This window comes from Anastrepha obliqua, chromosome 6 (assembly GCF_027943255.1).
Source record: "Anastrepha obliqua isolate idAnaObli1 chromosome 6, idAnaObli1_1.0, whole genome shotgun sequence".
NCBI classification, from domain to species: domain Eukaryota; kingdom Metazoa; phylum Arthropoda; class Insecta; order Diptera; family Tephritidae; genus Anastrepha; species Anastrepha obliqua.
In genome coordinates, this window is record NC_072897.1 from 22675549 (window position 1) to 22700373 (window position 24825).

Here is a 24825-nt window from a genome sequence, read left to right on the forward strand (position 1 = left end):
ATTTGTGGAGTTAATGTGGGCGAAAGTAGTTTGCTTACCTGAACCAGTGAGCATTTTAATATCATGCCATATTTTTCGGGGCTTAGTGTTAGGATTTATGCTAGCCGTTAACTCTTCGAACTTCTTACGCTTGGCATTTTTGGCGGCGCGCTTAAAAAGAGCATTTGCCTTTTTGTAGCTTACCAAGTTTGAAATAGTGCGAAAGCGTTTGTATTCGTGCCATTTATTCTGTTTGTTTTCACGAAGTTGGGATAAATGAGAGTTCCACCAAGGAATCCTTTTCTTACTACTTTTTGGTGAAGTTTGTGGTATAGCGTGATGTGCTGCTGTTCGAATAATTTTTGAAATATTGGCTGCTTCTTGGTTGACGTTGCTGGAAGCACGTACAGTTTCACACAAATTAATACATTTAGTGCTAAATTTCGCCCAATCGGCTGATTCTAGGATAAACTTAGCGTTTGACTTAAATGTGGATTGGGTTTGGGCATTTAGTTGGATGGTGATCGGATAATGATCGCTACCGTGAAGAGAGTTAGAGACTTGCCATGAGCATAGTGGTGCAATCGAAGCAGAACAGAAAGTTAGATCGACAGTAGTGAAGGAATTCCGGGTGGAGAAGTGTGTTGCAGACCCGTCATTTAGACATATAAGGTTTGAGGACATTAAAACATCTTCGATACATTCGCCTCTTGAGTTGGTATACGCGGAACCCCAAATTGTACCCAAGCATTGAAATCCCCGCCCATAATTAAATCAGAAGGAAGTTGTTTTATGATTCCTAAGATATCACTCGAAACAATACGTTGTGTAGGGTGGATATATAGGCCGACAATACCAATTTTTTTAGGCAAGTCAACTTCTAGCGCTATGGAAGATACATTTGATGCGATTGATATTTGTTTGTGTGGAATATTGCGCCTAATTAGTATCGCCGTGCCTTGTTTATTTGTATTAATACTGGGCAAATTGTGAAAGTAACCAATATATTTCCTTGGTGTATGTGGTGCGTAATTGTGAGGAAGGTGAGTTTCGCTTAAGAGAATAATTGCAGGTGAGTAAGAATTGATGAGGATTTCAAGGTGAATATAGTTGTTGAAATAGCCATTGATATTCCATTGTATAATTGAGAACATAAGGATAGAAAGAAAGGAAAGTGATATAAGTAGAGAGAAAGATTAAGCTCGACTTGACTACGTATCAAAGTTCTGCGAGGCAGAGCTGAGCGAGTCGTCTGTGAAGGTTAATCTGAGCTGACGCGTGGTGAAATGTCATTTGTCTTAGTGAGAACTGAGACAGTAGACATTTCGTCATCACAATCTGAGGTGAGCTGTGTCTGAGAAACGGAATCATAGTTGTTAGTATAAATTGGTTTAGTACTCGTATAAGGAATGTTGAAAACTGTTGAATTTATATTGTTCGAATTAGGAAATGAATACAAAGGGGGATTATCGTTCTTTGTACTTGTTTTTGCGATAGAGTCAGCTGAGAAGCTGGTTTTTAGCGGAGGGTGTGTTAAGGGAATGAAAGAGGTAGTAGAAGCTATAGAAGTAGAGGAATGGGATGCTATTGAATTTTGTGTTGCTATCGATTCTTTAGGTGTTTGTATAATTGAATTTTTTGTTGAGGGAGCTGTGTTTGCGGTTATTTGAGAATATGTGGGATAGGAGGAATTAGTGGAGGCGGTGGCAAGAGAAGACTGGGTTGTTGTCGAATTATTGGTAGTTGTCAATTCTTTGCTTTGCATGATTGTGCTTTTTGCAGAAGAAGAAGTGCTTGCGATGATTTGAGAGAATGTTGAGGCGGAGGGTTTAGAGGTGGTGGAGGCATTATATTTTTTTGCTGCTTCGCGCATACTGCATTTATTTATTGTTTTAATTTTTAGTATTTCTTTAGCTTGTACGAATTTTGGGCAGTTGCTTGCAAATGATGGGTGGTCGCCAGCGCAGTTTGCGCACATTGTTCTAGAACATTCGGACCCTACATGGGGTGGTAGGCTGCATATGGCGCAGGTGGAAGGATTTTTGCAGTATTTTAAAGTATGACCAAGTAATTGGCATGACTTACATCGCATTGGGTTTGGATAATATGGACGAACAGAAACTTTCCTCCAGGCGACGTCGATTTTTTCTGGCAGAGAGTAGCTGTCGAATGTTAGAAGTATTGCGCCAGTTGGAATTAGAGTGTCTTGTGATTTCTTTTGGAATTTGTATGCAGCGATCACACCATGCATTTTTAAGCCATCAACGATTTCTGAATCGGTTAGGTTGTTTAGGAAAGGGGCAAATATGGTGCCTTTTACACAGTTTAGATTTGTTTGATAAGTTACATTAATTAAACATATACCGGGAAGAAGTTTTGAAGACATGAATTTCTCAGCGATTTTTTTATTCTTAGTAAGCACTAAGAGGCTTCCATCACGCAACTCAGAAATGGAAATTATGTCCTTGCTGATAGCTAATATAGCTTTGTGCACTGCAAAGCAGGAATAATTGGATATTGGTTTTGTTTCTTCACTTGATTTTATCACAATAAATTTAGGGTCGTCTGTTTTCGCAAAAACAATTGGAGGTAGTTCGGGGTATGATTCTCGCGTTTTGTTGGGTTTTTTACGCTTGCTATGAACACCAGGGGAAAGTAGGGCGAACCTATTTTCCCTAGGTGGGGATGCCCCAAGGGGCATTGTTTCACACCTATATATTAACACTAAACCCTCGGATATCACTCGCGAAAGCAACTGTACACGGGCAATTTAAGTGAATTTATTAATGTGTTTACGTAGGTAAACGAATATGAATGCAAAGAGAGTACAACTACTACACAGCGGAAGAGATAGTGACCGTACGCAACGAATGTTAGTCGGTGACTGTTCCACCTATTTATTCGGACTCGTTATATGCAGCTCGTATTAAGAATTTTCAAAACCTCTACGACAAATATAAAGATCAAAATTTCTGCATATTAGGAGATTTCAATCTGAATAAGATCGTCTTGTCTAACTTGCTAAGGAGTGATGTCTTAACTCCTTCCAATTAAGTCTGCTCCCATGAAATTAATTTTTGTATTAATTCGTTTTCCAATATCTTAGATCTCATGTTTGTTAACGAAAACACAATTTTTCAATTGCAGAAATTTAAGTTTCCTATCTGTAAGTCTGATATGCCTCACGTTCTTCTCTCTGCAATTCTGTGATTTTCACCTGTAATAATGGCTTACAATCTTTAAATTTAAGGGATGCAAATTTCTACTTCCTAAATTTAATCATTTTGGTTAGAACAGGGACTCCGTTTCCCGAAGTTTTAAAAAGCGATCTACCTTTGCTCCCTGCCCGGTTGCGTAAGATACAGCGGTACACAAAAAGTCTGAAATTGCCGAAAAATAAAAGAAACAAATATCTGAATCTATTCAGAGCCACTTATAACATTATTTTTAAAATGGCCTTAATTTTATTAATAAATTCAATGATCTTGATAAATAACTCTATAGCATATATGTTATCATCGGATGGCGACCCAGTTGTAAGAATTGAATGTGGTTCCTCTACGGCCGCTCCGATGATATTTTTATAGAAAAGAAGAAAGTGTTAATGTTTAGTAGATATCATATTTTATTTATATTTAGATATATGCATATTGAGTATATGATACAATAGCACGGAATTTATTACTTATTATGAATCTTACCTCCGATGGCTGACACGTCCTGATCCTTGTTCTTCTTATTTTTCTTTGTTCTTATTATATTTTGTCTATAATAAGAACAAAATGATAAGCAAAAAAACATTATCTATAATATAAAAATGAGTCGCAAAATGTGTTGGTAAGCGCATAACTCAACAACGCATGGACCAATCTTAACAATTCTTTTTTAAAAATGTTCCTTGAAGTCCAAGGATGGTTTGTACGGCGAGAAAAAATCGAATAATTTCCGGGAAAACCATAAAACAGCCCTTTTCTTATTCCCATACAAATATTGCGCGTTCATGTGTGTGTGCGTGTTCGCTTTGGAGGTTCTAATGCGTTCAAACAAAAGTGATAATATTCTTTCTTTTGTTTTAATTTCAGAACGAGTTAAGGCATGATTCACAAATCTATACTAATATTATAAAGAGGAAAACTTTGTTTGTTTGTTTGTTTGTTTGTTTGTTGAATTTTCCGAACATTTGTTGCCAATTGGAAATGGACGAAAGCCAATTGATAAGAATACAGGCATGATCACACTTCCAACTAATTTTTGTACCGTAACAGAATCAAGAGTACAATTAGTGCAAAATGTATTCCCAAATATTGAACAAAACTATCGAAATCAATATTGGCTAAGCGAGAGAGCTATATTAGCTGCCAAAAATGTCGATGTCAATGAAATCAATGCCAGTATTTTGACTGAAATTCCAGGTGAAGTTGTCACCTATACATCAATTGATTCAATCACTAACCCCGACGATGTAGTGAATTATCCAATTGAATTTTTGAATTCACTTAATTTGCCTGGCTTGTCACCACATCGTTTGCAATTGAAAGTCGGCGCAGTGATCATGTTTGTTGCGAAATATCAATCAGCCGAAACTATGCAATGGGACAGGATTAGCAGTGAAACGGACAATGAACAATGTAATTGAAGCAACAATTTTGAAAGGCAAATTTAAAGGTGAAGATGTTTTGATTCCGCGCATTCCAATGATTTCAACAGATTTGCCTTTTGATTTTAAGCGACTTCAATTTCCCATTCGCCTTACTTTTGCTATTACAATCAATAAGTCTCAAGGTCAAACACTTCAATTATGTGGAATTGACCTAACTTATCCATGCTTTGGACATGGGCAACTGTATGTAGGATGTTCTCGAGTAGGGAAACCATCGTTACTTTATATTTATACACCGCATGAAAATAAAACCAAAAATTTTGCGTATCAGAAGGCTTTAGAATAAGTTGTTAGCTTACAATCATTAGAGTAATTGTTATTAGAATAAGTCACAAAATAATGGCCGAGCATGAATTAAATGATGAAACAAGAAAAAAACAAAGAACACTTTTCATTTATATTTTTCTTTCACCCAGCGAAACGGGTGAGGGTCCGCTAGTTTATGAATAAAAATTAATATCGCTCAAATGACTGCCACGACTGGCTTTACAGTAGGCCATTCGATCAACCAAATTTTTAAGCACATTTTCGATTGTTTGGGCTCCAATTTCATGAATGGCAACTTCGATTTCGTGTTTTAAAACATGAATCATCTCTGGATGGTTTGTATAGCATTTGTCCTTAACGGCTCCCCACAAAAAATAGTCCAACGGACTTAAATCACAGCTCCGAGGCGGCCAATTGATATCGGAATTTCGGCTGATTATTCGGTTTTCAAAAACGGTAACCAAAAGTTCGAGTGTAACTTTGGCAGTGTGACAAGTTGCACCGTCCTGTTGAAACCAAATGTCGTCCATATCATCCTCTTCAATTTTTGGAAACAACTTGTTGAGCATGTCACGGTAACGCTCGCCATTTACTCTAACCGCGGCTCCTCGCTCATTCTCGAAAAAAAATGGCCCGATGAAGCCGCCAGACAAAAAACCGCACCAAACAGTGACTCGTTGTGGATGCATTTGCTTCTCTACAGTAACGTGTGGATTTTCTGAGCCCCAAATCCGACAATTTCGCTTGTTGACGTAGCCACCGATGTGAAAATCAGAAAAGAAGAAGAAGACTCACCACTTTGGAAAAAGGTTTTCAATATTTCCCAATTTTGTTCAAGCGTACAGCGTCCCATTTCGTAAATGTCAAACTTTTAAATAAATTATGAACACATTTGACATGTCATTGGTGTTACCATTCTCAAAAAAATAGGTGGTTGAAAAAGCAAACGCTGTATGGCCCACCCTGTACTACAATCTAAATTACTTCATTGCCTACGTCCGTTAATACTCGGCATGCTGTAGGTCTGAATTAAAGATCATCGTTCACAAAAATGGCTACAATAGTATTCCTTTAAATCATTGGTTTCCGAAAGAAGTATAATTAGTTATGTCGTGAGGTACGCCGGCATTGAAAGTTTTTTGGTTCAAACTTGTTAAGAAAGAAGCTCATATTATGGACTAAGGCGTATACATTTTAAACTTGGCGTTTCAACTGCTTTCCAAACTCTTGTTTCCCATCTGTGGCCAGTGGTTCGTAGTAGTGGTTCTAAATCGAGTTCCAATAAAGAAATCTTCAATCTTTATCACCAGAATATCTTTGGAAGCCAACAAAAACAAAACAATTATTCTTGGTTACATCTCGTTGTGAATCCGATGCGAATGAATAAGTTGAGACGTGGGTCAATAGCAATTTTTTTAAGCAGTGTTTTTTGACGGGAATGGGTTTCAAAGATATCTCAAAAATAGGGTTGCTTTGTGTCTACATCTTTGAAAATATTAGTAGTCTGCTCAACTAATCATCTTATATTCCACCTATTTATTCGGACTCGTTATATGCAGCTCGTATTAAGAATTTTCAAAACCTCTACGACAAATATAAAGATCAAAATTTCTGCATATTAGGAGATTTTAATCTGAATAAGATCGTCTTGTCTAACTTGCTAAGGAGTGATGTCTTAACTCCTTCCAATTAAGTCTGCTCCCATGAAATTAATTTTTGTATTAATTCGTTTTCCAATATCTTAGATCTCATGTTTGTTAACGAAAACTCAATTTTTCAATTGCAGAAATTTAAGTTTCCTATCTGTAAGTCTGATATGCCTCACGTTCTTCTCTCTGCAATTCTGTGATTTTCACCTGTAATAATGGCTTACAATCTTTAAATTTAAGGGATGCAAATTTCTACTTACTAAATTTAATCATTTTGGTTAGAACAGGGACTCCGTTTCCCGAAGTTTTAAAAAGCGATCTACCTTTGCTCCCTGCCCGGTTGCATAAGATACAGCGGTACACAAAAAGTCTGAAATTGCCGAAAAATAAAAGAAACAAATATCTGCATCTATTCAGAGCCACTTATAACATTATTTTTAAAATGGCCTTAATTTTATTAATAAATTCAATGATCTTGATAAATAACTCTATAGCATATATGTTATCATCGGATGGCGACCCAGTTGTAAGAATTGAATGTGGTTCCTCTACGGCCGCTCCGATGATATTTTTATAGAAAAGAAGAAAGTGTTAATGTTTAGTAGATATCATATTTTATTTATATTTAGATATATGCATATTGAGTATATGATACAATAGCACGGAATTTATTACTTATTATGAATCTTACCTCCGATGGCTGACACGTCCTGATCCTTGTTCTTCTTATTTTTCTTTGTTCTTATTATATTTTGTCTATAATAAGAACAAAATGATAAGCAAAAAAACATTATCTATAATATAAAAATGAGTCGCAAAATGTGTTGGTAAGCGCATAACTCAACAACGCATGGACCAATCTTAACAATTCTTTTTTAAAAATGTTCCTTGAAGTCCAAGGATGGTTTGTACGGCGAGAAAAAATCGAATAATTTCCGGGAAAACCATAAAACAGCCCTTTTCTTATTCCCATACAAATATTGCGCGTTCATGTGTGTGTGCGTGTTCGCTTTGGAGGTTCTAATGCGTTCAAACAAAAGTGATAATATTCTTTCTTTTGTTTTAATTTCAGAACGAGTTAAGGCATGATTCACAAATCTATACTAATATTATAAAGAGGAAAACTTTGTTTGTTTGTTTGTTTGTTTGTTTGTAACGAATAGGCTCAAAAACTACTGGACCAATTTTAAAAATTCTTTGACCATTCGAAAACTACATTATCTACGAGTAACATGGATTACATTTTATTTTGGAAAAAAATAGGGTTCCATAAGATATTTGGATTTTTCGGACACAAACTGAAAAAAATCTTATATATAAAATAAAGTCAACTTTTTGTGTGTGTTCGCTAACCGGCCGTGTCTGCACCGAATTAAACCAAACTTACATACATTGTTAAGGAGGTATTGAAGATGGTTTCCGTGTAGTTTGGATACCAATTGGTGGATAGGGCTCGAGATATAGGTCAAAACGTGGACCCGGGTAACCTTTGGTTGTGTATGTACAATATGGGTATCAAAGTGAAGCTGTTGGTGAATGCTTTAGTACAGAGTATTTTTCATGCAGCTACGTGACTGGGGTCTCGAGATATAGGTCAAAACGTGGACCCGGGTAACCTTTGGTTGTGTATGTACAATATGGGTATCAAATGAAAGCTGTTGATAAGTGCTTTAATACGGGGTAATTTTCATACCTATTGATGGCTAGGGTCTGGAAATATATGCCAAAACGTGGACCCGCCGTGTCTTTGCACCGAATTAAACCAAACTTACACACATTGTTAAGGAGGTATTGAAGATGGTTTCCGTATAGTTTGGATACCTATTGGTAGATAGGGTCTCGAGATATAGGTCAAAACGTGGACCCGGGTAACCTTCGGATGTGTATGTACAATATGGGTATCAAATGGAAGCTGTTGGTGAATGCTTTAGTTCAGAGTACTTCTATCCGCTCCGTGACTAGGGTCTCGAGATAGAGACCAAAACGTGGACCCTAGAATGTGTTTGTACAATATGGATATCAAATGAAAGCTGTTGATAAGTGCCATAATACGGGGTAATTTTCATACCTATTGATGACTAGGGTCTCGAAATATATGCCAAAACGTGGACCCGCCGTGTCCTTGAACCGAATTAAACCAATCTTACACACATTGTTAAGTAGGTATTAAAGATGGTTTCCGTATAGTTTGAATACCTATTGGTAGATAGGGTCTCGAGATATAGGTCAAAACGTGAACCCGGGTAACCTTCGGACGTGTATGTACAATATGGGTATCAAATGGAAGCTGTTGGTGAATTCTTTAGTTCAGAGTATTTTTCATGCCGCTCCGTGACTAGGGTCTCGAGATAGAGACCAAAACGTGGAGCCTAGAATGTGTTTGTACAATATGGATATCAAATTGAAGCTGTTGGTGAATGCTTTAGTACAGAGTATTTTTCATGCCGCTCCGTGACTAAGGTCTCGAGATATAGGGCAAAACGTGGACCCGGGTAACCTTTGGTTGTGTATGTACAATATGGGTATCAAATGAAAGCTGTTGATAAGTGCTTTAATACGGGGTAATTTTCATACCTATTGATGACTAGGGTCTCGAAATATATGCCAAAACGTGGACCCGCCGTGTCTTTGCACCGAATTAAACCAAACTTATGCACATTGTTAAGTAAGTATTGAAAATGGGTTTCGTAAAGTTTGGTTGTAATTCGAAGCAGTGGCAACGGGTACAGCGTTCTTTTGAGCCAGCCATAATGTCGCTTACTTTTTTAACGCTTGGGGCGGAACTGAACTGTCAAATTGACAGTGTGAGTTACAATGTGTCAATATTTCTTTCTGATTTGGATGCCATAAGGAAAAAACGTAAGTGCAACATGTAAAAATTGTTTGTGAATTTTTTTGGAGTGGATTTTGGAACAGTGAATAATTTCTTACGAAATTTGAGAATTTAATGTGAAATCCGAATGAAATTATGTGTTCGTGGAAAAAAATTTTTTTTTCGTCTTTTTTTTGAAAAATATAAATGGATAATGGTTAAAAAAGCTCCAATGCTTAATAAAACATATAAATTGAAACGAAAAATTCATGGATGATCAGGAAAAAAGACGATTGTTTCTTAGTTATTCATATGCGTTGATTTGAAATTTAAAAACAATCTTCTTTTTTCCTGATTTTCAATTTATATTTTATATTTACTCAAAAACAAATAGAAAAACAAAAAATATTGTTTATGCCAAAGCGCTTGAATAAAGAATAAAGAAATAAATAATATGAAAACCATATATTTTCTGTTCTAAACCATATCTATTCTATTTTAGTGTGCCCAGCGAAGGGGGCCGGGTTTGCTAGTAATAAATAAAAATAGTTAAGTAAATTCTAAGAATAATTAGGCAGGGCTCAACAAATCCAAGCATATTTTAAGAATACCAAAAGATAAACATATGTTAAGAATAACAAAAGACGTACATATTTTAAGAAGAACAGAAGATAAGCATTATTAATTAATCTAGAAAACCCATGTTTCTCACATGGTCAATTGCCTGTTCGCGTGTTGGAAAACCATCAGATTTGTTTGTATATTCACCAGGTAATCAAACAAAAAACATTGTATATCATAAAGCACAACAATAAAAATAAAACAGATTTTTGTTAATAATTATGATTCACTTGATTTACAATAAAGCGATTACTGAAAATACTTATATACGTTTTATTTCATTATTCTTTATTATATCGGTTATTACCCTATGCTAATAATAATAATAATAAATAATTAATTTTCTCTATGTTTTGTCATTGAAGCATTCACTTTATAAATATTTGTCACCTTTAGGTTCCCACTATCCCTATGGACTATGTTTCCATCAAGTTTGAACCTTAAATTCTCCTCTTAGTTTGAAGCCCTCTGGCAAACCTCCCAGTCGAGGTTTTTAGTGGGTCCCAAAAGAGTGGCCAAAGTTCGTAGAAGCGAAGATACTTAGTCACCCGAGCTGACCCTTTTCTTTAACTCTCCTGAACAGAACCATCCCCATGATGATAGGGCGGTGTGTGAGGGTCAGCAGAGTAAAAACGTCTTAAGGTCGAAATATAAACTGCCACATTCAAAATCTATTTGACAGAACGAAGTCCGTCGCGTCCGGTAGTATGTAACGGGTGATCAATCATGAGGTGCTTTTTTCAATAGTTAAAAAAAAACAAAAATGTAAATTATGTTCAAAACCTTTATTTATCATTTGAAAGGACATTCTTTGACATTTACTTTTTGAATATGACTTCATTCAAATGTTGGCCGCAACTACGCTTAAGGTGGTCCATTCTGAAGGTCCAATTTTCAATCACTCGTTCGAGCATTTCGACTGGTATGTCGTGAATAACACGCGTAATGTTGGCTTCCAGAGCTTCAATCGTAGCTGGTTTATCAGCATAGACCTTGGACTTCACGAATCCCCAAAGAAAAAAGTCCAAAGGTGTGATATCACAAGGTCTTGGTGGCCAACTCACAGGTTCTAAACGTGAAATCAGTTGCTCTCCGAAATGACTTCTCAATAAAGTCATTGTTTCACGAGCTGTATGGCAAGTGGCTCCGTCTTGTTGAAACCAAATGTCGTAGAGATCATTAGATTCAATTTCAGGTAGCAAAAAGTCCGATATCATGGTACGGTAGCGAGCACCATTCACAGTTACGTTGCGGCCATCATCATTTTTGAAAAAATATGGACCGATGATTCCACCAGCCCATAAACCACACCAGACCGTTGTTTTCTCTGGGTGTAAAGGTAGCTCTTGAACCTGTTCTGGTTGCTCTTCATCCCAAATACGGCAATTTTGCTTATTGACGTAACCATTGAGCCAGAAATGCGCCTCATCGCTGAACAAAATTTTGCTCGAAAACAGCGGATCTTCTTCAATCTTTTCAAGAGCCCAATCAGCAAAACGGTGACGTGCAGGAAGGTCATTTGGCTTTAGTTCTTGTACGAGCTGTATTTTGTATGCTTTTAAATGAAGATCCTTCCGTAAAATTGACCAAGTTGTTCCATACGACAGTCCAAGTTGCTGAGAACGGTGCCGAATCGATTCATCGCGGTTTTCACGTACACTCTCTGCTACTGCCGCCAGAGAACGTAAATTCATAGAGAAGGCGCAGTCCCGGCCCGTTCCTCCTAACAAAATACGGGTAGGAAAGCACAAGTTAACAGTAGGAAATTAATTAATATGGCTGCCGGAGAGAAATGAGAGGGAGAGAGTGATACGCAATGTAAAAAAATGTAGTTTACATTAGCTTACATTTGCTTGCGTACAGAACAGAGTTGTTCATTTGATATGTCCATATGATTTGCATGCATGTTTACAGATTTGTTCTTTTTGGTTTTTTTATGAAAATTGCGCGTAATTTAGGACATATGTATGTAATTAAGTTATGAAAATTGCGCGAAATTTTATGTATGCATGTTTATATATATTACATATATTAGCAAAGGACATATGTATATTAGGTTTACATATATGAAAATTGCGTCAAATATTGAAAAGCTCTTATGATTGCTTGTAACCAATTGAACTTGAATGCGCACATTCTCATTATTTTATTTACATATTTATAAAAAACTTTTGAATTTAAAGGATCGGGTGTAGGATAATGCCGTATGGGTAATTTGAAGCCAAGTATAATGATTTATTTAATGAAACTTGGTTGAGATGTAAGGGAGTGGCTCATGAACAACTTTTATATCTTTCAATATTTACACGCATTTTAATACAATACACTTATAAATTGGTACAATATAATACGAATATGTATGTATTTTGTTCTAAATTTCACTTCAATTCATAAAATATATGGTCACAAACGCATTTTTACTGGTTTTTATACTTGTATTCAAAACAACAATATCCTTTCGCTAAATTACACAATTTTAACAATTAATTACTTGAAAACTATAAATCCCTGGAGGGTGCGGTTTCTTGTTTTATATATGTATATGATTATACTGAATATACCTCAATTTAAATTTTGTAAAAATTAAAATAAAAATTTTAATTAGGCTATGAGGATGTTCCACCGAACAAGTGGACCGAAAAAAAGAAAAAAAGGAGCTGATGTATCGAGAGCTGCGTGCCTAAGGATAAAGTATACTTTTTGCGTTTCCTAGGGACGAAGAGACCCGTAAGAATTGGGCCTTGGCTTGCAACGTGCAAGTGCCAAGCACTGACAGGGTTTTTATTTGCCAACGCCATTTTGAACCCACATTGGTTACAAAATATAAACTCTTGAAAGGGGCTTTTCCTTGCTTCAATTTAGAGCCAGTAAATAGAAGTCGCTCGCCTAGTGCTGGCTCTGATTGGGTTTGCCCGCCCGTCACTGCAACTTATTGTAGGGTAGTTAAGCAAGTAGAAGAAGATTTAACTCTGGAAGAGTTTGAGAAACATTCGATATTAGAGGAAAACAGGCAGGCTAGTTATAGTAATCAGATCTGCGTGGACTTAGAAACCACAACCCTGATAAGGTCTAAAAATTTCACGGATGACACCGATTTGAGACTGGTGAATCCTGAAGACAGGGTATTCGAAGTGTGTCGCCTTCAGATGATGTGGTACCGTCAGCTTTTTGCAAAATATGCTCACGTAGGTAATATTCGCAATCTAATGTTGCCAGTTATAAAACAAAAAACCGAAGAAGTATTTCCCCATTGGTTCGCAATATCTGGCGAATGTCAAGATCATCGCATCAAGCTATTCGATTTTTTGATATATGTACTGCTATTCAAAAATGCGAAATGGCTTTTACGGCAAGAAAATACCCAAGTTAGGTGTCAGAAGCGCAACGATAAACTAAAAAAGTTGTCGTACGTTGTAGGTCAGGGTCCAACAAGGTGTGTTGCGCAGGTCCTTAAGTTACATAAATGTACCCACACCAACAACCCTGTATATATTTATTTTACTATCCTATATTTCTCAATATAAATATTACTCATTTATTTCTTCTAATATAACCGTTATCCGCTCTTCATACTCTTACACTAATTACCAACTAAGCATAAATTCAATTACTGTTTTATTCTTGAACTGTGCGGATCGGTTATATCGAACAAAGTTATAAATGAACAAATTTAAACAAAAGTTTTCTTAAATTAACAAGTGTTTTTCTTAAATTGGCGAAGAGACGTAAGTACTCGTGTGTGTGTGTGGGAGTTATGCGATATACATGAAAGTCTTAGGGTAAGTAAAACCAGCGTTTATTAATTGTTTATTCTTATATGTATTCATTTATATTTATTTTTCCTATTTTCCAGATTTTTTTATTTTTCAGGGTTTTCTCCATCTTTCAGATTTTTCTCTATCTTTCAGGTTTTCCTTTTATCTTCTTTTTCAGGTAGCACCTGAGCCTAGATTTTTAAACCACTACAATTTTCACTTAATCACCATGGATTGAGAGTAGTGTTTTAAAAATCAGGTAAATCGCAATGACTTAATCGATGTCAATATCGAAGTCGTGTGAGAAATTGTTATAGTATGAGAACAATTTCGTAATTCGTGCTTTCACAATTTTGTATATTTTTTTTTTCATTTCAGGAAATGTAAATACATATTATTTATAGTATTGTAATATGTGTATATACATACATATACATATAAGAGTACTTAAATTACTTGTGAATAAAAATAAAAAATTAAAATTAAAAAAACTAGTATTTCATTTTCTTAAGGATAATAATATTTATTTGGTAAGAAGAACTTAAATGAACATATACCAATAATTTAATTCGACAGGATTTCCTTGAAAAATCAATATATTCGTTCAGCTAAATCAAATGAACATCTGCATATGAAAAATCGTTCATATGGACGTGCAAAAGCAAACACGCATGCACATAAATACATGCCTACAAACTTCCATAGACATACATACATGTGAGGCTGCGAGCACTTGCGACAGAAATCAAGAAATCCAGCGCGCATTCATAGGCGCAGCGCACATTCATTGGCACAGCATTGTACATATACACATATTTACATACATATATTGATGCATACATATGTACGGAGCCGCGGTCACTCGACTTGACAAAAATTCAAGATTTACCAAATATTGGCAAATAATTCAACGCGAAATATTCCAATATTGACTATTTTCAAATTGTCGAGAAAATTGGCATATGGGCGGCTCGTTTTATGAATGAAAGTACTTTGCTCGTAGAAATATGAGCTCGAACTTATCAATGAATTTGTTTTTGTTGTGCTTTTTAATATTTGAAACTGTTCAGCGCCGTCGCGGGTAAATAATCATGGCGGCAACAGCTACGCCTATGAATGCATTTTGTTCTTGTAGTCGCTAGGCTTAGAATTTTAGTTTTGGAAGCATACACATGTGGAGGTATAAAGTAAGTATGTGCGGTTATATGTATGTATATACGAATATTCATTGTTTTGCTTAGAATAGAAACTTTTACGTACATATGTACATTGTCCCAACATATGTATTCATATATGCATATATACATACATATGTATATGTACGCGAATACCGTTTAGATGAGTTTTTTTAGCATATGTTAGGAATATGTTTGTATACGTTTGTCTATTTGCTTTTGAATGTTTTATATGTAGATACATATGAGCTGTGTTTTGAGGCAGGTCAAGATTTTCTGCCCACATGAATATGGATGGTAGATGTTATATCTATTTAGAATATGAATATACATACATATGGATATAAAAATTTAAAAAGGACACATATTGTTGAATAATAACCGTTGATGCAAATGAATGGTTTACAAAGCCAATTTTTATGTGAATATTTTGAAATTATTTTGAAAATGCACTTAATATCATCACAATTTAGTTAATTACATACTTAAAATTTCACACTCATGCATGCATATAATTACTTAGAATTAATTTATTCATCTCACAAGAAATAATGCATTTGCGCATGCAAAATGCCTACGGGAAATAAGCATGAAAAAGAAATGTGATTTTTGCATACATATGTATATTAGAAATATGTTTGCATACGTTTGTCTATTTGCTTTGAATTCTTTATATGTAGATGTGTATGAGAGGTGTATGAGCTGGGTTTTGAGGCAAGTCATGTGTTTTTCTGCCCACATGAATATGGATATTAATTCAACACTTTGCTGAATAATAAACCTTGATGTAAATGAATGGTTTACAAAGTTATTTTTTGTGTTATGATATTTGAATAATTTTGATAATAGACCTAAATTCAATACAATTTAGTCAATTAGATACCTAAAATTTCATATTCATGCATGCATATATGTACTTTGAATTACTATTATTATTATTTATTAGAGAAATATGAAATATAACACTAATTGATAGAGCACACTAGCTACTTAGGCCTACGGTGCTATTGCGTTACTTAGAATTAATTTATTAATCTCACAAGAAATAATCTATTTGCGCATGCAAAATGCCGACGGCAAATAAGCATGAAAGAAAAATGTACAAGTCTGCTGTTATTTTCTTTTCCCTAACATCAAATCATGGCATTTTACATTTCAATGCAAACGCTATATTTATTTCTGTTAACTACGCTCCGCTATGTTAACTCTCTACTGTTAACTTCCTACCCTCGTTTTGATGTGTTTTGACATTTAACCTGTCCATTCGTTCCTGAGCCTTCTCTATGAATTTACGTTCTCTGCTGCCGCTATATTCTCAATGCTTCTTGCTGGACGTGGTCTATTCGGTCGAGAATTATCCACCAATGAATATTCGGATTCAAATTTGTTGATGGTATGTCGAATAGTGTTTAAGGCAGGCCGATTATGTTGACCATAATGCGGTCTAAGCGCACGAAAAACATTTGTCACAGAACGCTGATTTTCATAATACAGTTGAACAATTTGTAGACGTTGTTGCGGTGTGAGTCTTTCCATGATGAAATGCCAAACGCTGTTCAACAAATCCACGATGACAGTTTGCCACAACTCGCGCGCGATCTGTAAAAAAAACGCAAATGAAAAAAACTCCTCTTAATTGATCACCCTTTACATATATATAAATATATTTCGAATAGCATTTGTTTACATGAGTGAATGATGTTTGAAAGACTAATAAATAGTTTGCGCTACTTTACGTTACTTTACCTTGTGTTGCAAGGTAATAAAAATTGAACTTATTATATTTGCTTAAAAGGGTATTTGAACAACGTAGTCATTTATTTTTATTAATTCCATTGAAAATTAAACATCTTTATATCAAAGTGTATGTTGTAGATTCAGTACGTAGTGAAGGAAAACTTTAACATACATTCAAATAGTTGATGATTTTTGAAATAATTTAAAATTTCTCATCAGAAAAAAATTTAAGAAATATTTGGCTTTTACCTAAGTTTTCAGAATGTGATAAATTATTTTCCATAGTAATTAATTAATTCTATTTGTTCCCTATAAGTCGTTACTTGGTACCTATTTTTATATGATTAGGCGGCTAATTAAGGTGAAATGAAATCCTTTGAAGTAAGTTACGAATAGTTATTTGTTTAAATATTTTTCAGTTGCTTGACAAGAAATAGTGCAAATTAAAGTGAGAACTTCTGATGAATGTTTGTGAAATAATCATGGAATGTATGTGTACACATGTAAGTGCATTTCACGCAAAGTACACATATGCATATGTATAATAGCGTGGCAGTTATTTGACCTGTTTTTTATATACAATATTTTTTCGCGGGCTACCCTCCAGTTTGGTTCCATTCTATATAAAAATAACCTCTGTAAAACTTGGTGCCAATCGGTTAGGGGAAAGGTGTGCCCCCGAGCCTTTCAATATGCAAAATTTACCCCAAAATTACAAAAAAATTTAATTTCATTAAAAGTGTGTTTTTTTATTTTACATGAGTATATACACAGCGTAAATAAGTAGTAAAAGAATTTAATTGGTAAAGTATATTCAATTATACATATATAAATTAAAGAAGGAAATTATTATCCATACAGTATTCAGCATACAGGCATGTTCTGCAAATCGTTTTCGGGCAATATTTTCGCATTTTCCGTTTTTAAATCGTTTGACATGTCCTGTAAATCGTTCCGATTTCGTTTTTTTTTCGAACATCAGCAAATCGTTTTGTCACCCTGTTCTAGAAATCGCAGAGAACGTAAATTCATAGAGAAGGCGCAGGAACGAATGGACAGGTTAAATGTCAAAACACATCAAAACGAGGGTAGGAAATTAACAGAAGAGAGTTAACATAGCGGAGCGTAGTCAACAGAAATAAATATAGCGTTTGCATTGAAATGTAAAATGCCATGATTTGGTGTTAGGGAAAAGAAAATAACAGAAGACTTGTACATTTTTCTTACATGCTTATTTGCCGTCGGCATTTTGCATGCGCAAATACATTATTTCTTGTGAGATGAATAAATTAATTCTAAGTAACGCAATAGCACCGTAGGCCTAAGTAGCTAGTGTGCTCTATCAATTAGTGTTATATTTCATATTTCTCTAATAAATAATAATAATAGTAATTCTAAGTACATATATGCATGCATGAATTTAGGTCTATTATAAAAATTATTCAAATATCATAACACAAAAAATAACTTTGTAAACCATTCATTTACATCAAGGTTTATTATTCAGCAAAGTGTTGAATTAATATAACATCTACCATCCATATTATTAATATCCATTAAAATGGTGCACAAATGACTTGCTTATTACAAAGCAACAAGTCACACATTGCATGTGACACTGTTTGTGATGACAAAAAGCAATGTAGGCACACAACTTGAACAGCAACGAAGAAAAATTGTCCTCAACAAGCAATACTACTTCGGCTCTATCGACAGTACACGAATTGCACGACGCTGCTTATATGCTTGCATGGCAATGGTAGAAAAACATTCTCATACAAGCTTTGCCGAAAGACATCAAGTACAATGTGTGAATTGGTGTCATATGTATGTATGTACGTAGTGTGTATTAGCACACCTTCGAGATGTATGAAAATTGCAAACATACACATTTCTTCGTTCCCCGCGCACTTTTGCGTATTAAGGGGAGAATATTAACAAATAACGGTCAACTTTCGATGAATAATTTTTAAAGCTACTGAAGTTATGAAATAAGACAGCTTTTAGTAAATTTAAAATCCAATAAACTGCGCAGAAGAATATTTGCAGGCAAAGTGTAAGTTACATTCAAATATTAATCAGAATTTAATTTTTATTCTACAAAACCATCATACCAAACATTAACTGCCTATTTGATTTTAAAATATCAGGAATTCATGAAAGTAAATAATCCACATCTGACACAATTCACTTGTTTGAATTGAATTGTTTTTCATTGCCTTTCAGTGTCATTGCTTTTCTTGCTATGTTGCCGAAATATGTGTGTAGTGACAATGCTGAGAGAGAAACAAGTCATGCAAAAGCATGATTTGTGTTTCTCTCTAGCTGCTATTGCCTGTTACTGTTAGTTGAGAACAAAACACTGCATTGTTGTGTGAATTTAGCAAATGACTTGAAAGCACATATATGTCGACTTGTGCACCACTTTAATATCCATATTCATGTGGGCAGAAAAACACATGACTTGCCTCAAAACCCAGCTCATACACCTCTCATACACATCTACATATAAAGAATTCAAAGCAAATAGACAAACGTATGCAAACATATTTCTAATATACATACATATGTATGCAAAAATCACATTTCTCTTTCATGCTTATTTCCCGTAGGCATTTCGCATGCGCAAATGGATTATTTCTTGTGAGATGAATAAATTAATTCTAAGTACATACAGTCGAACTTCGATAACTCGAACTATGACATGCCACAAAAAAAATCGAGCTATCAAGATTTCGAGTTATCAAATATAATATACATATGTACATACATACATAAAAATCCATAAACAAAATAAAAGCTGATGGAAAAATAAAACAATCCATAAAACTCAAGGGTTAGAAAACAATTTTATTGATAAAACAGTACATGCTTCAAATTATGTATAGTTGCTATATAATATTGTATGTGTATATTTTAAAATTATATATACATAATTAATAACATTGTATGAATAGATGTATAGCTTCCATTCCTTTAAAGTAAAAAAGTCAGTTATTTGGGATTGACGAGAGGATTTTTTATTCTGATCTTCAAAAAAAGCTTCAATATTATTTAAACCATTGTACAGAGAATCCGTTGTATGTTCATTGGTTTTTAAATATGACCGCAAAATCTTGAACGAATTTGCAACTAGCTCGATTGAAACTGGTTGCACCATATCATCTTGCAAATCATCTTCTATATCACTTTCGCTATCAAGCTCAAAATCGGATTTAGATCCCAATGGCTCCACAATATCTTCATCCGTGGGAAACTTTGAAGTAACAATATCGTCATCCACATGCATAAAATCATTAAAAGTGACACCTTCTGTACCTTTGATATTTTGCCAAGCTTCATATTCATTCTGCAGTTGAATTTCTTCCTTACTCCTTTCTTTTATGTGTTCGCTTATAAAAACCAAAAGAATGTCATCTTCTTCCTCCCATTCAGAATATTAACCGAAGCCGGCTTTTCTAAAACAATTAGAGATGATTTCAGGCTTAACATCGATATTCCATGCATTAGTTATTTCATCAACACAGTCCATTAATGTAATGTTAAGATTTTTGTTTACTTCAAAGCATTTTATAGTATTTTTTAAAATTCTGCGACGATAATGACATTTTAAATTTTGTATGACACCTTGATCGAGTGGTTGTAATTTTGATGTCATATTCGGGGGAAAAAATGCAAGTTCGATAAACTTTACAGCTACATCTTTTTTTCGCGCACCCATTTCTACTTCCTTTAATAGTTTAAATTTTTCGTCAATAAATAAAGTTTTTAAACAACGTTTTGATGGCATGTCAACAGAGTTTATTTTCGCGTAAGAACTACTAATAAAATACCTGTGGTCTTAAACAGTGCAGCGACCCAACTGCTGACATCTGTTTGCTATAAAATAAGCAACACGTAATAAGGGGATTCCCCTGGAAATTCGACTTATCAAAGCTGGCGCCAAATATTCTGTTCGAGTTATCAAGATATTCGAGTAATAGAAGTTCGAGTTATCAAGTAAAAATTGCACACAATTCTCACTCTAAACGTCATTGCCAAGCAATTTGATTCGAGATATCAAATATTCGAGATATCGAAGTTCGACTTATTGAGGTTCGACTGTATATGCATGCATGAGTGTGAAATTTTAAGTATGTAATTAACTAAATTGTATTGATATTAAGTGCATTATCAAAATAATTTTAAAATATCCACATTAAAAATTGGCTTTGTAAACCATTCATTTGCATCAACGGTTACACTGTGGTACAAAAAAAAAGTTGCAAAAAAACTTTGGATCGGACATGGTGAGGGTTGTAGCTTATGAAAAACTGAAAAGAATGGTATGTATTAAATTTTTAATACACCCTCAAAATCTCGTTTTAGAGCCAAAAAACCGTTTTTAGGCATATTCATGTACAAAATACATCGTATCTTTGTCATTTTTTGACGAAATTAAAATTTTTTTTTTTCGTTTTCCAGCTAAAAGTTTAACCTTTCCAACCGTGAAAGAATTTTTTTATTATCTTTTGAATTCATGGAGATAGAGACCAAAAACTTTCAAAAAATTTGATTTTTTTACTTATTTTTCAACTTTGAGACTAGTTGGTAGCTTTAATTTTATATAAAACATCTATTTTCTCTTACTACATCAAAAGTGTATTTAATTTTGCTTTTAATGACCCCTAATTCAAAAGAATTCGTTAGAAATTATCCAAGGAATTGCGTTTATAAGATTATAGTCACTTTACTAGTTTTACAAGTAATGTGATATTTTTTCTATTCTTACTTCCTCGTATTTTTTTTTTGCATTTTATGCACTTTTCTATACTTTTTCCACAAAATTATCAGTGTGTAGAGTTTAATAATATGTTTGTCTGATACTATAGAATAATAATAATAATTGTAATGGTGACCAGTAACATTTGTTTGGCAAAAATAGCAATCTTCTTCTTTATGATAAGTTTGATTTTTCCATATCATTGGACTCAAAAGTTGTAGATGATTGTTATTCTTTTTTGATTTTGCTAGTTTTAATTTTGAAGAACAAGCCACACAAATATACTCTGGTTCATACCATTTACTAGTTCCGTATGCGCGGTTAAAAATTTCATTATACACTAGAACCATTGCTTTATTGTTTTCAAATTTTAAACGATGCTTCTTATCTATAAACCCGCCGCAAATGTAGCAAAAGCTATTTCGATTTTCGCAAATCATTTCTGGTCACACGTTTTTTGTATCTTTAGCACATAAACGACATGACAGTTCCGTTTTATTGATTGATGAAGGAGTCCTATGCTACAATGGAGAAAATACTTCAAATGATAAAATATAATGATCATAAGTGGCGAATTGTTGCAGATTTAAAAGTTTTAACAATTTTGTTCGGCATGCAAGATGGATATACCAAAAATCTATACTATTTTTGTGAGTGGGATAGTCGAGCACCGAATAAGTATGAAAAAACAGAGATGCCCTTAATGCATTTCCCTCAATAAGATTGAGGGAAAATTTATTATTATTCTATAGTATCAGATAAACTTATTATTAAGCTCTACACACTGATAATTTTGTGGAAAAAGTATAGAAAAGTGCATAAAATGCAAAAAAAAAATACGAGGAAGTAAGAATAGAAAAAATATCACATTACTTGTAAAACTAGTAAAGTGACTATAATCTTATAAACGCAATTCCTTGGATAATTTCTAACGAATTCTTTTGAATTAGGGGTCATTAAAAGCAAAATTAAATACACTTTTGATGTAGTAAGAGAAAATAGATGTTTTATATAAAATTAAAGCTACCAACTAGTCTCAAAGTTGAAAAATAAGTAAAAAAATCAAATTTTTTGAAAGTTTTTGGTCTCTATCTCCATGAATTCAAAAGATAATAAAAAAATTCTTTCACGGTTGGAAAGGTTAAACTTTTAGCTGGAAAATGAAAAAAAAAAATTTTAATTTCGTCAAAAAATGACAAAGATACGATGTATTTTGTACATGAATATGCCTAAAAACGGTTTTTTGGCTCTAAAACGAGATTTTGAGGGTGTATTCAAAATTTAATACATACCATTCTTTTCAGTTTTTCATAAGCTACAACCCTCACCATGTCCGATCCAAAGTTTTTTTGCAATTTTTTTTTTTGTACCACAGTGTTATTATTCAACAATATGTGTCCTTACTAAATAGATATAACATCTACCATCCATATTCATGTGGGCAGAAAAAAATCTTGACCTGCCTCAAAACACAGCAAATAGACAAACGTTTGCAAACATATTCCTAACATATGCAAAAAAACTCATCTAAACGGTATTCGCGTACATATATGTACATACATATGTATGTATGTATGCATATACATATAAATACATATGTTGGGACAATGTACATATGTACGTAAAAGTTTCTATTCTAAGCAAAACAATGAATATTCGTATATACATATAACCGCACATATGTACTTACTTTATGCCTCTACATGTGTATGCTTCCAAAACTAAAATTCTAAGCCTAGCGACTACAACAACAAAATGCATTCCTAGGCGTAGCTGTTGCCGCCATGATTATTTACCCGCGACGGCGCTGAACAGTTTCAAATATTAAAAAGCACAACAAAAACAAATTCATTGATAAGTTCGAGCTCATATTTCTACGAGCAAAGTACTTTCATTCATAAAACGAGCCGCCCATATGCCAATTTTCACGACCATTCGAAAATAGTCAATATTGGAATATTTCGCGTTGAATTATTTGCCAATATTTGGTAAATCTTGAATTTTTGTCAAGTCGAGTGGCCGCGGCTCCGTACATATGTATGCATCAATATATGTATGTAAATATGTGTTCTAAATTCTCGACAACAATAGCAAATCGAAATATTTTTTCTGTCGCAAGTGCTCGCAGCCTCATATGCATGTATGTCTATGGAAGTTTGTATGCATGTATTTATGTATATGCGTGTTTGCTTTTGCACGTCCATATGAACGATTTTTCATATGCAGATATTCATTTGATTTAGCTGAACGAATATATTGATTTTGTAAGGAAATCCTGTCGAATTAAATTATTGGTATATGTTCATTTAAGTTCTTGTTACCAAATAAATATTATTATCCTTAAGAAAATTGAAACACTAGTTTTTTTAATCTCTATTTTTTATTTTTACCAACAAGTAAGTTAACTACTCATATATAGTATATATATTTTACAATACTATAAATAGGTATTTATTGTACATTTCCTGAAATAAAAAAAAAAATATATAAAATTGTGAAACCACGAATTATTATATTATAACAATTTCTCACACGACTTCGATATTGACATCGATTAAGTCATATCAGATATCAATCGCGCTACTATGTACTGCACTTCGTGTGCTGTGGAATGAGTATTAATACCCTGACTAGCTCGGACCCGATAAAAGAAATTTTCTAGACAATCTTGGTTTAACTTTCCAAGGAAAATAAATTTTAAATTTTAATGCTGTTGAAAAAGTTCCTCGCACAATTCCAGCATCGATTTTATTGCAGTATGAAAGCCTTGGATACATTTAATAGTAGAATATGCACGCATATTGTAGACATTGGACTAAAGAACTCGAAGTAACTTAATAGTCTTTCAACTTTGCCCCTATCATCCCGCTTCAGAGGAGACCTTAATGGATTTGTTGACTGGAAATGCTTTGCATCGAGTTCATCAAAAAGATCATTCATTTCTTTAACAAATATCTGCGTGGGCTTGGCAAAATTTATCAAGTTTTCGTCATTACCAAATAAATTTTGACTACACATCATGTCAATACCTGACGCTACCGAATTGCTCAATACTTGTGTTGCGTGTGAAACGCTCATTTTTTCGAAAATGCTTGGGTAAATATGAGTCTCCGTCAATTTTGGGCAAATTTTAAAATTGGAATTCTTTTGATCAATTTCAAATAACTTCCTAATGACCTTAAAGCTTGCAGTGCCATGGGCGGTTGGAATATCATATTTCATAAATACATTACGGATGGACTTTATGAGATGGCAATAGTCAAACATGCAAAAATTGGATATTTATGCACGACAACGATCCCAAACATACTGCGGGAGTGGTCAAAAACTGGCTTTCGCAGGAAAAAATTACCCAGCTCGATTGGCCAGCACAAAGTCCGGATTTAAATCCAATCGAAAACTTGTGGA

At 34.1% G+C, this 24825-nt stretch overlaps 1 protein-coding gene across 1 annotated transcript; it reads right to left on the reverse strand.

Moving 5' to 3' along the window:
• Positions 1-1240: 1240 nt before the first annotated feature.
• Positions 1241-20286, reverse strand: LOC129250232 (uncharacterized). Its single transcript, XM_054889867.1, has 3 exons — positions 19974-20286; positions 19588-19911; positions 1241-1333 (listed from the first exon to the last, which is right to left on the reverse strand). Exons 1-3 carry the CDS (start codon positions 20001-20003, stop codon positions 1241-1243), a joined length of 447 nt encoding a protein of 148 aa, XP_054745842.1. The 5' UTR covers positions 20004-20286.
• Between the last annotated feature and the right edge of the window lie 4539 nt (positions 20287-24825).

Bases quoted from the DNA above. Each gene is read 5' to 3' on its own strand.
- LOC129250232 (XM_054889867.1), bottom strand. From the start codon at position 20,003: ATGAATATGAAGCTTGGCAAAATATCAAAG. The intron at 19,912-19,973 runs GTACAGAAGGTG...GTTACTTCAAAG, and splicing joins AGCTTGGCAAAATATCAAAG to TTTCCCACGGATGAAGATAT. The intron at 1,334-19,587 runs GTATATATAATT...TCCGTTTCTCAG, and splicing joins CATACAATGTTATTAATTAT to ACACAGCTCACCTCAGATTG.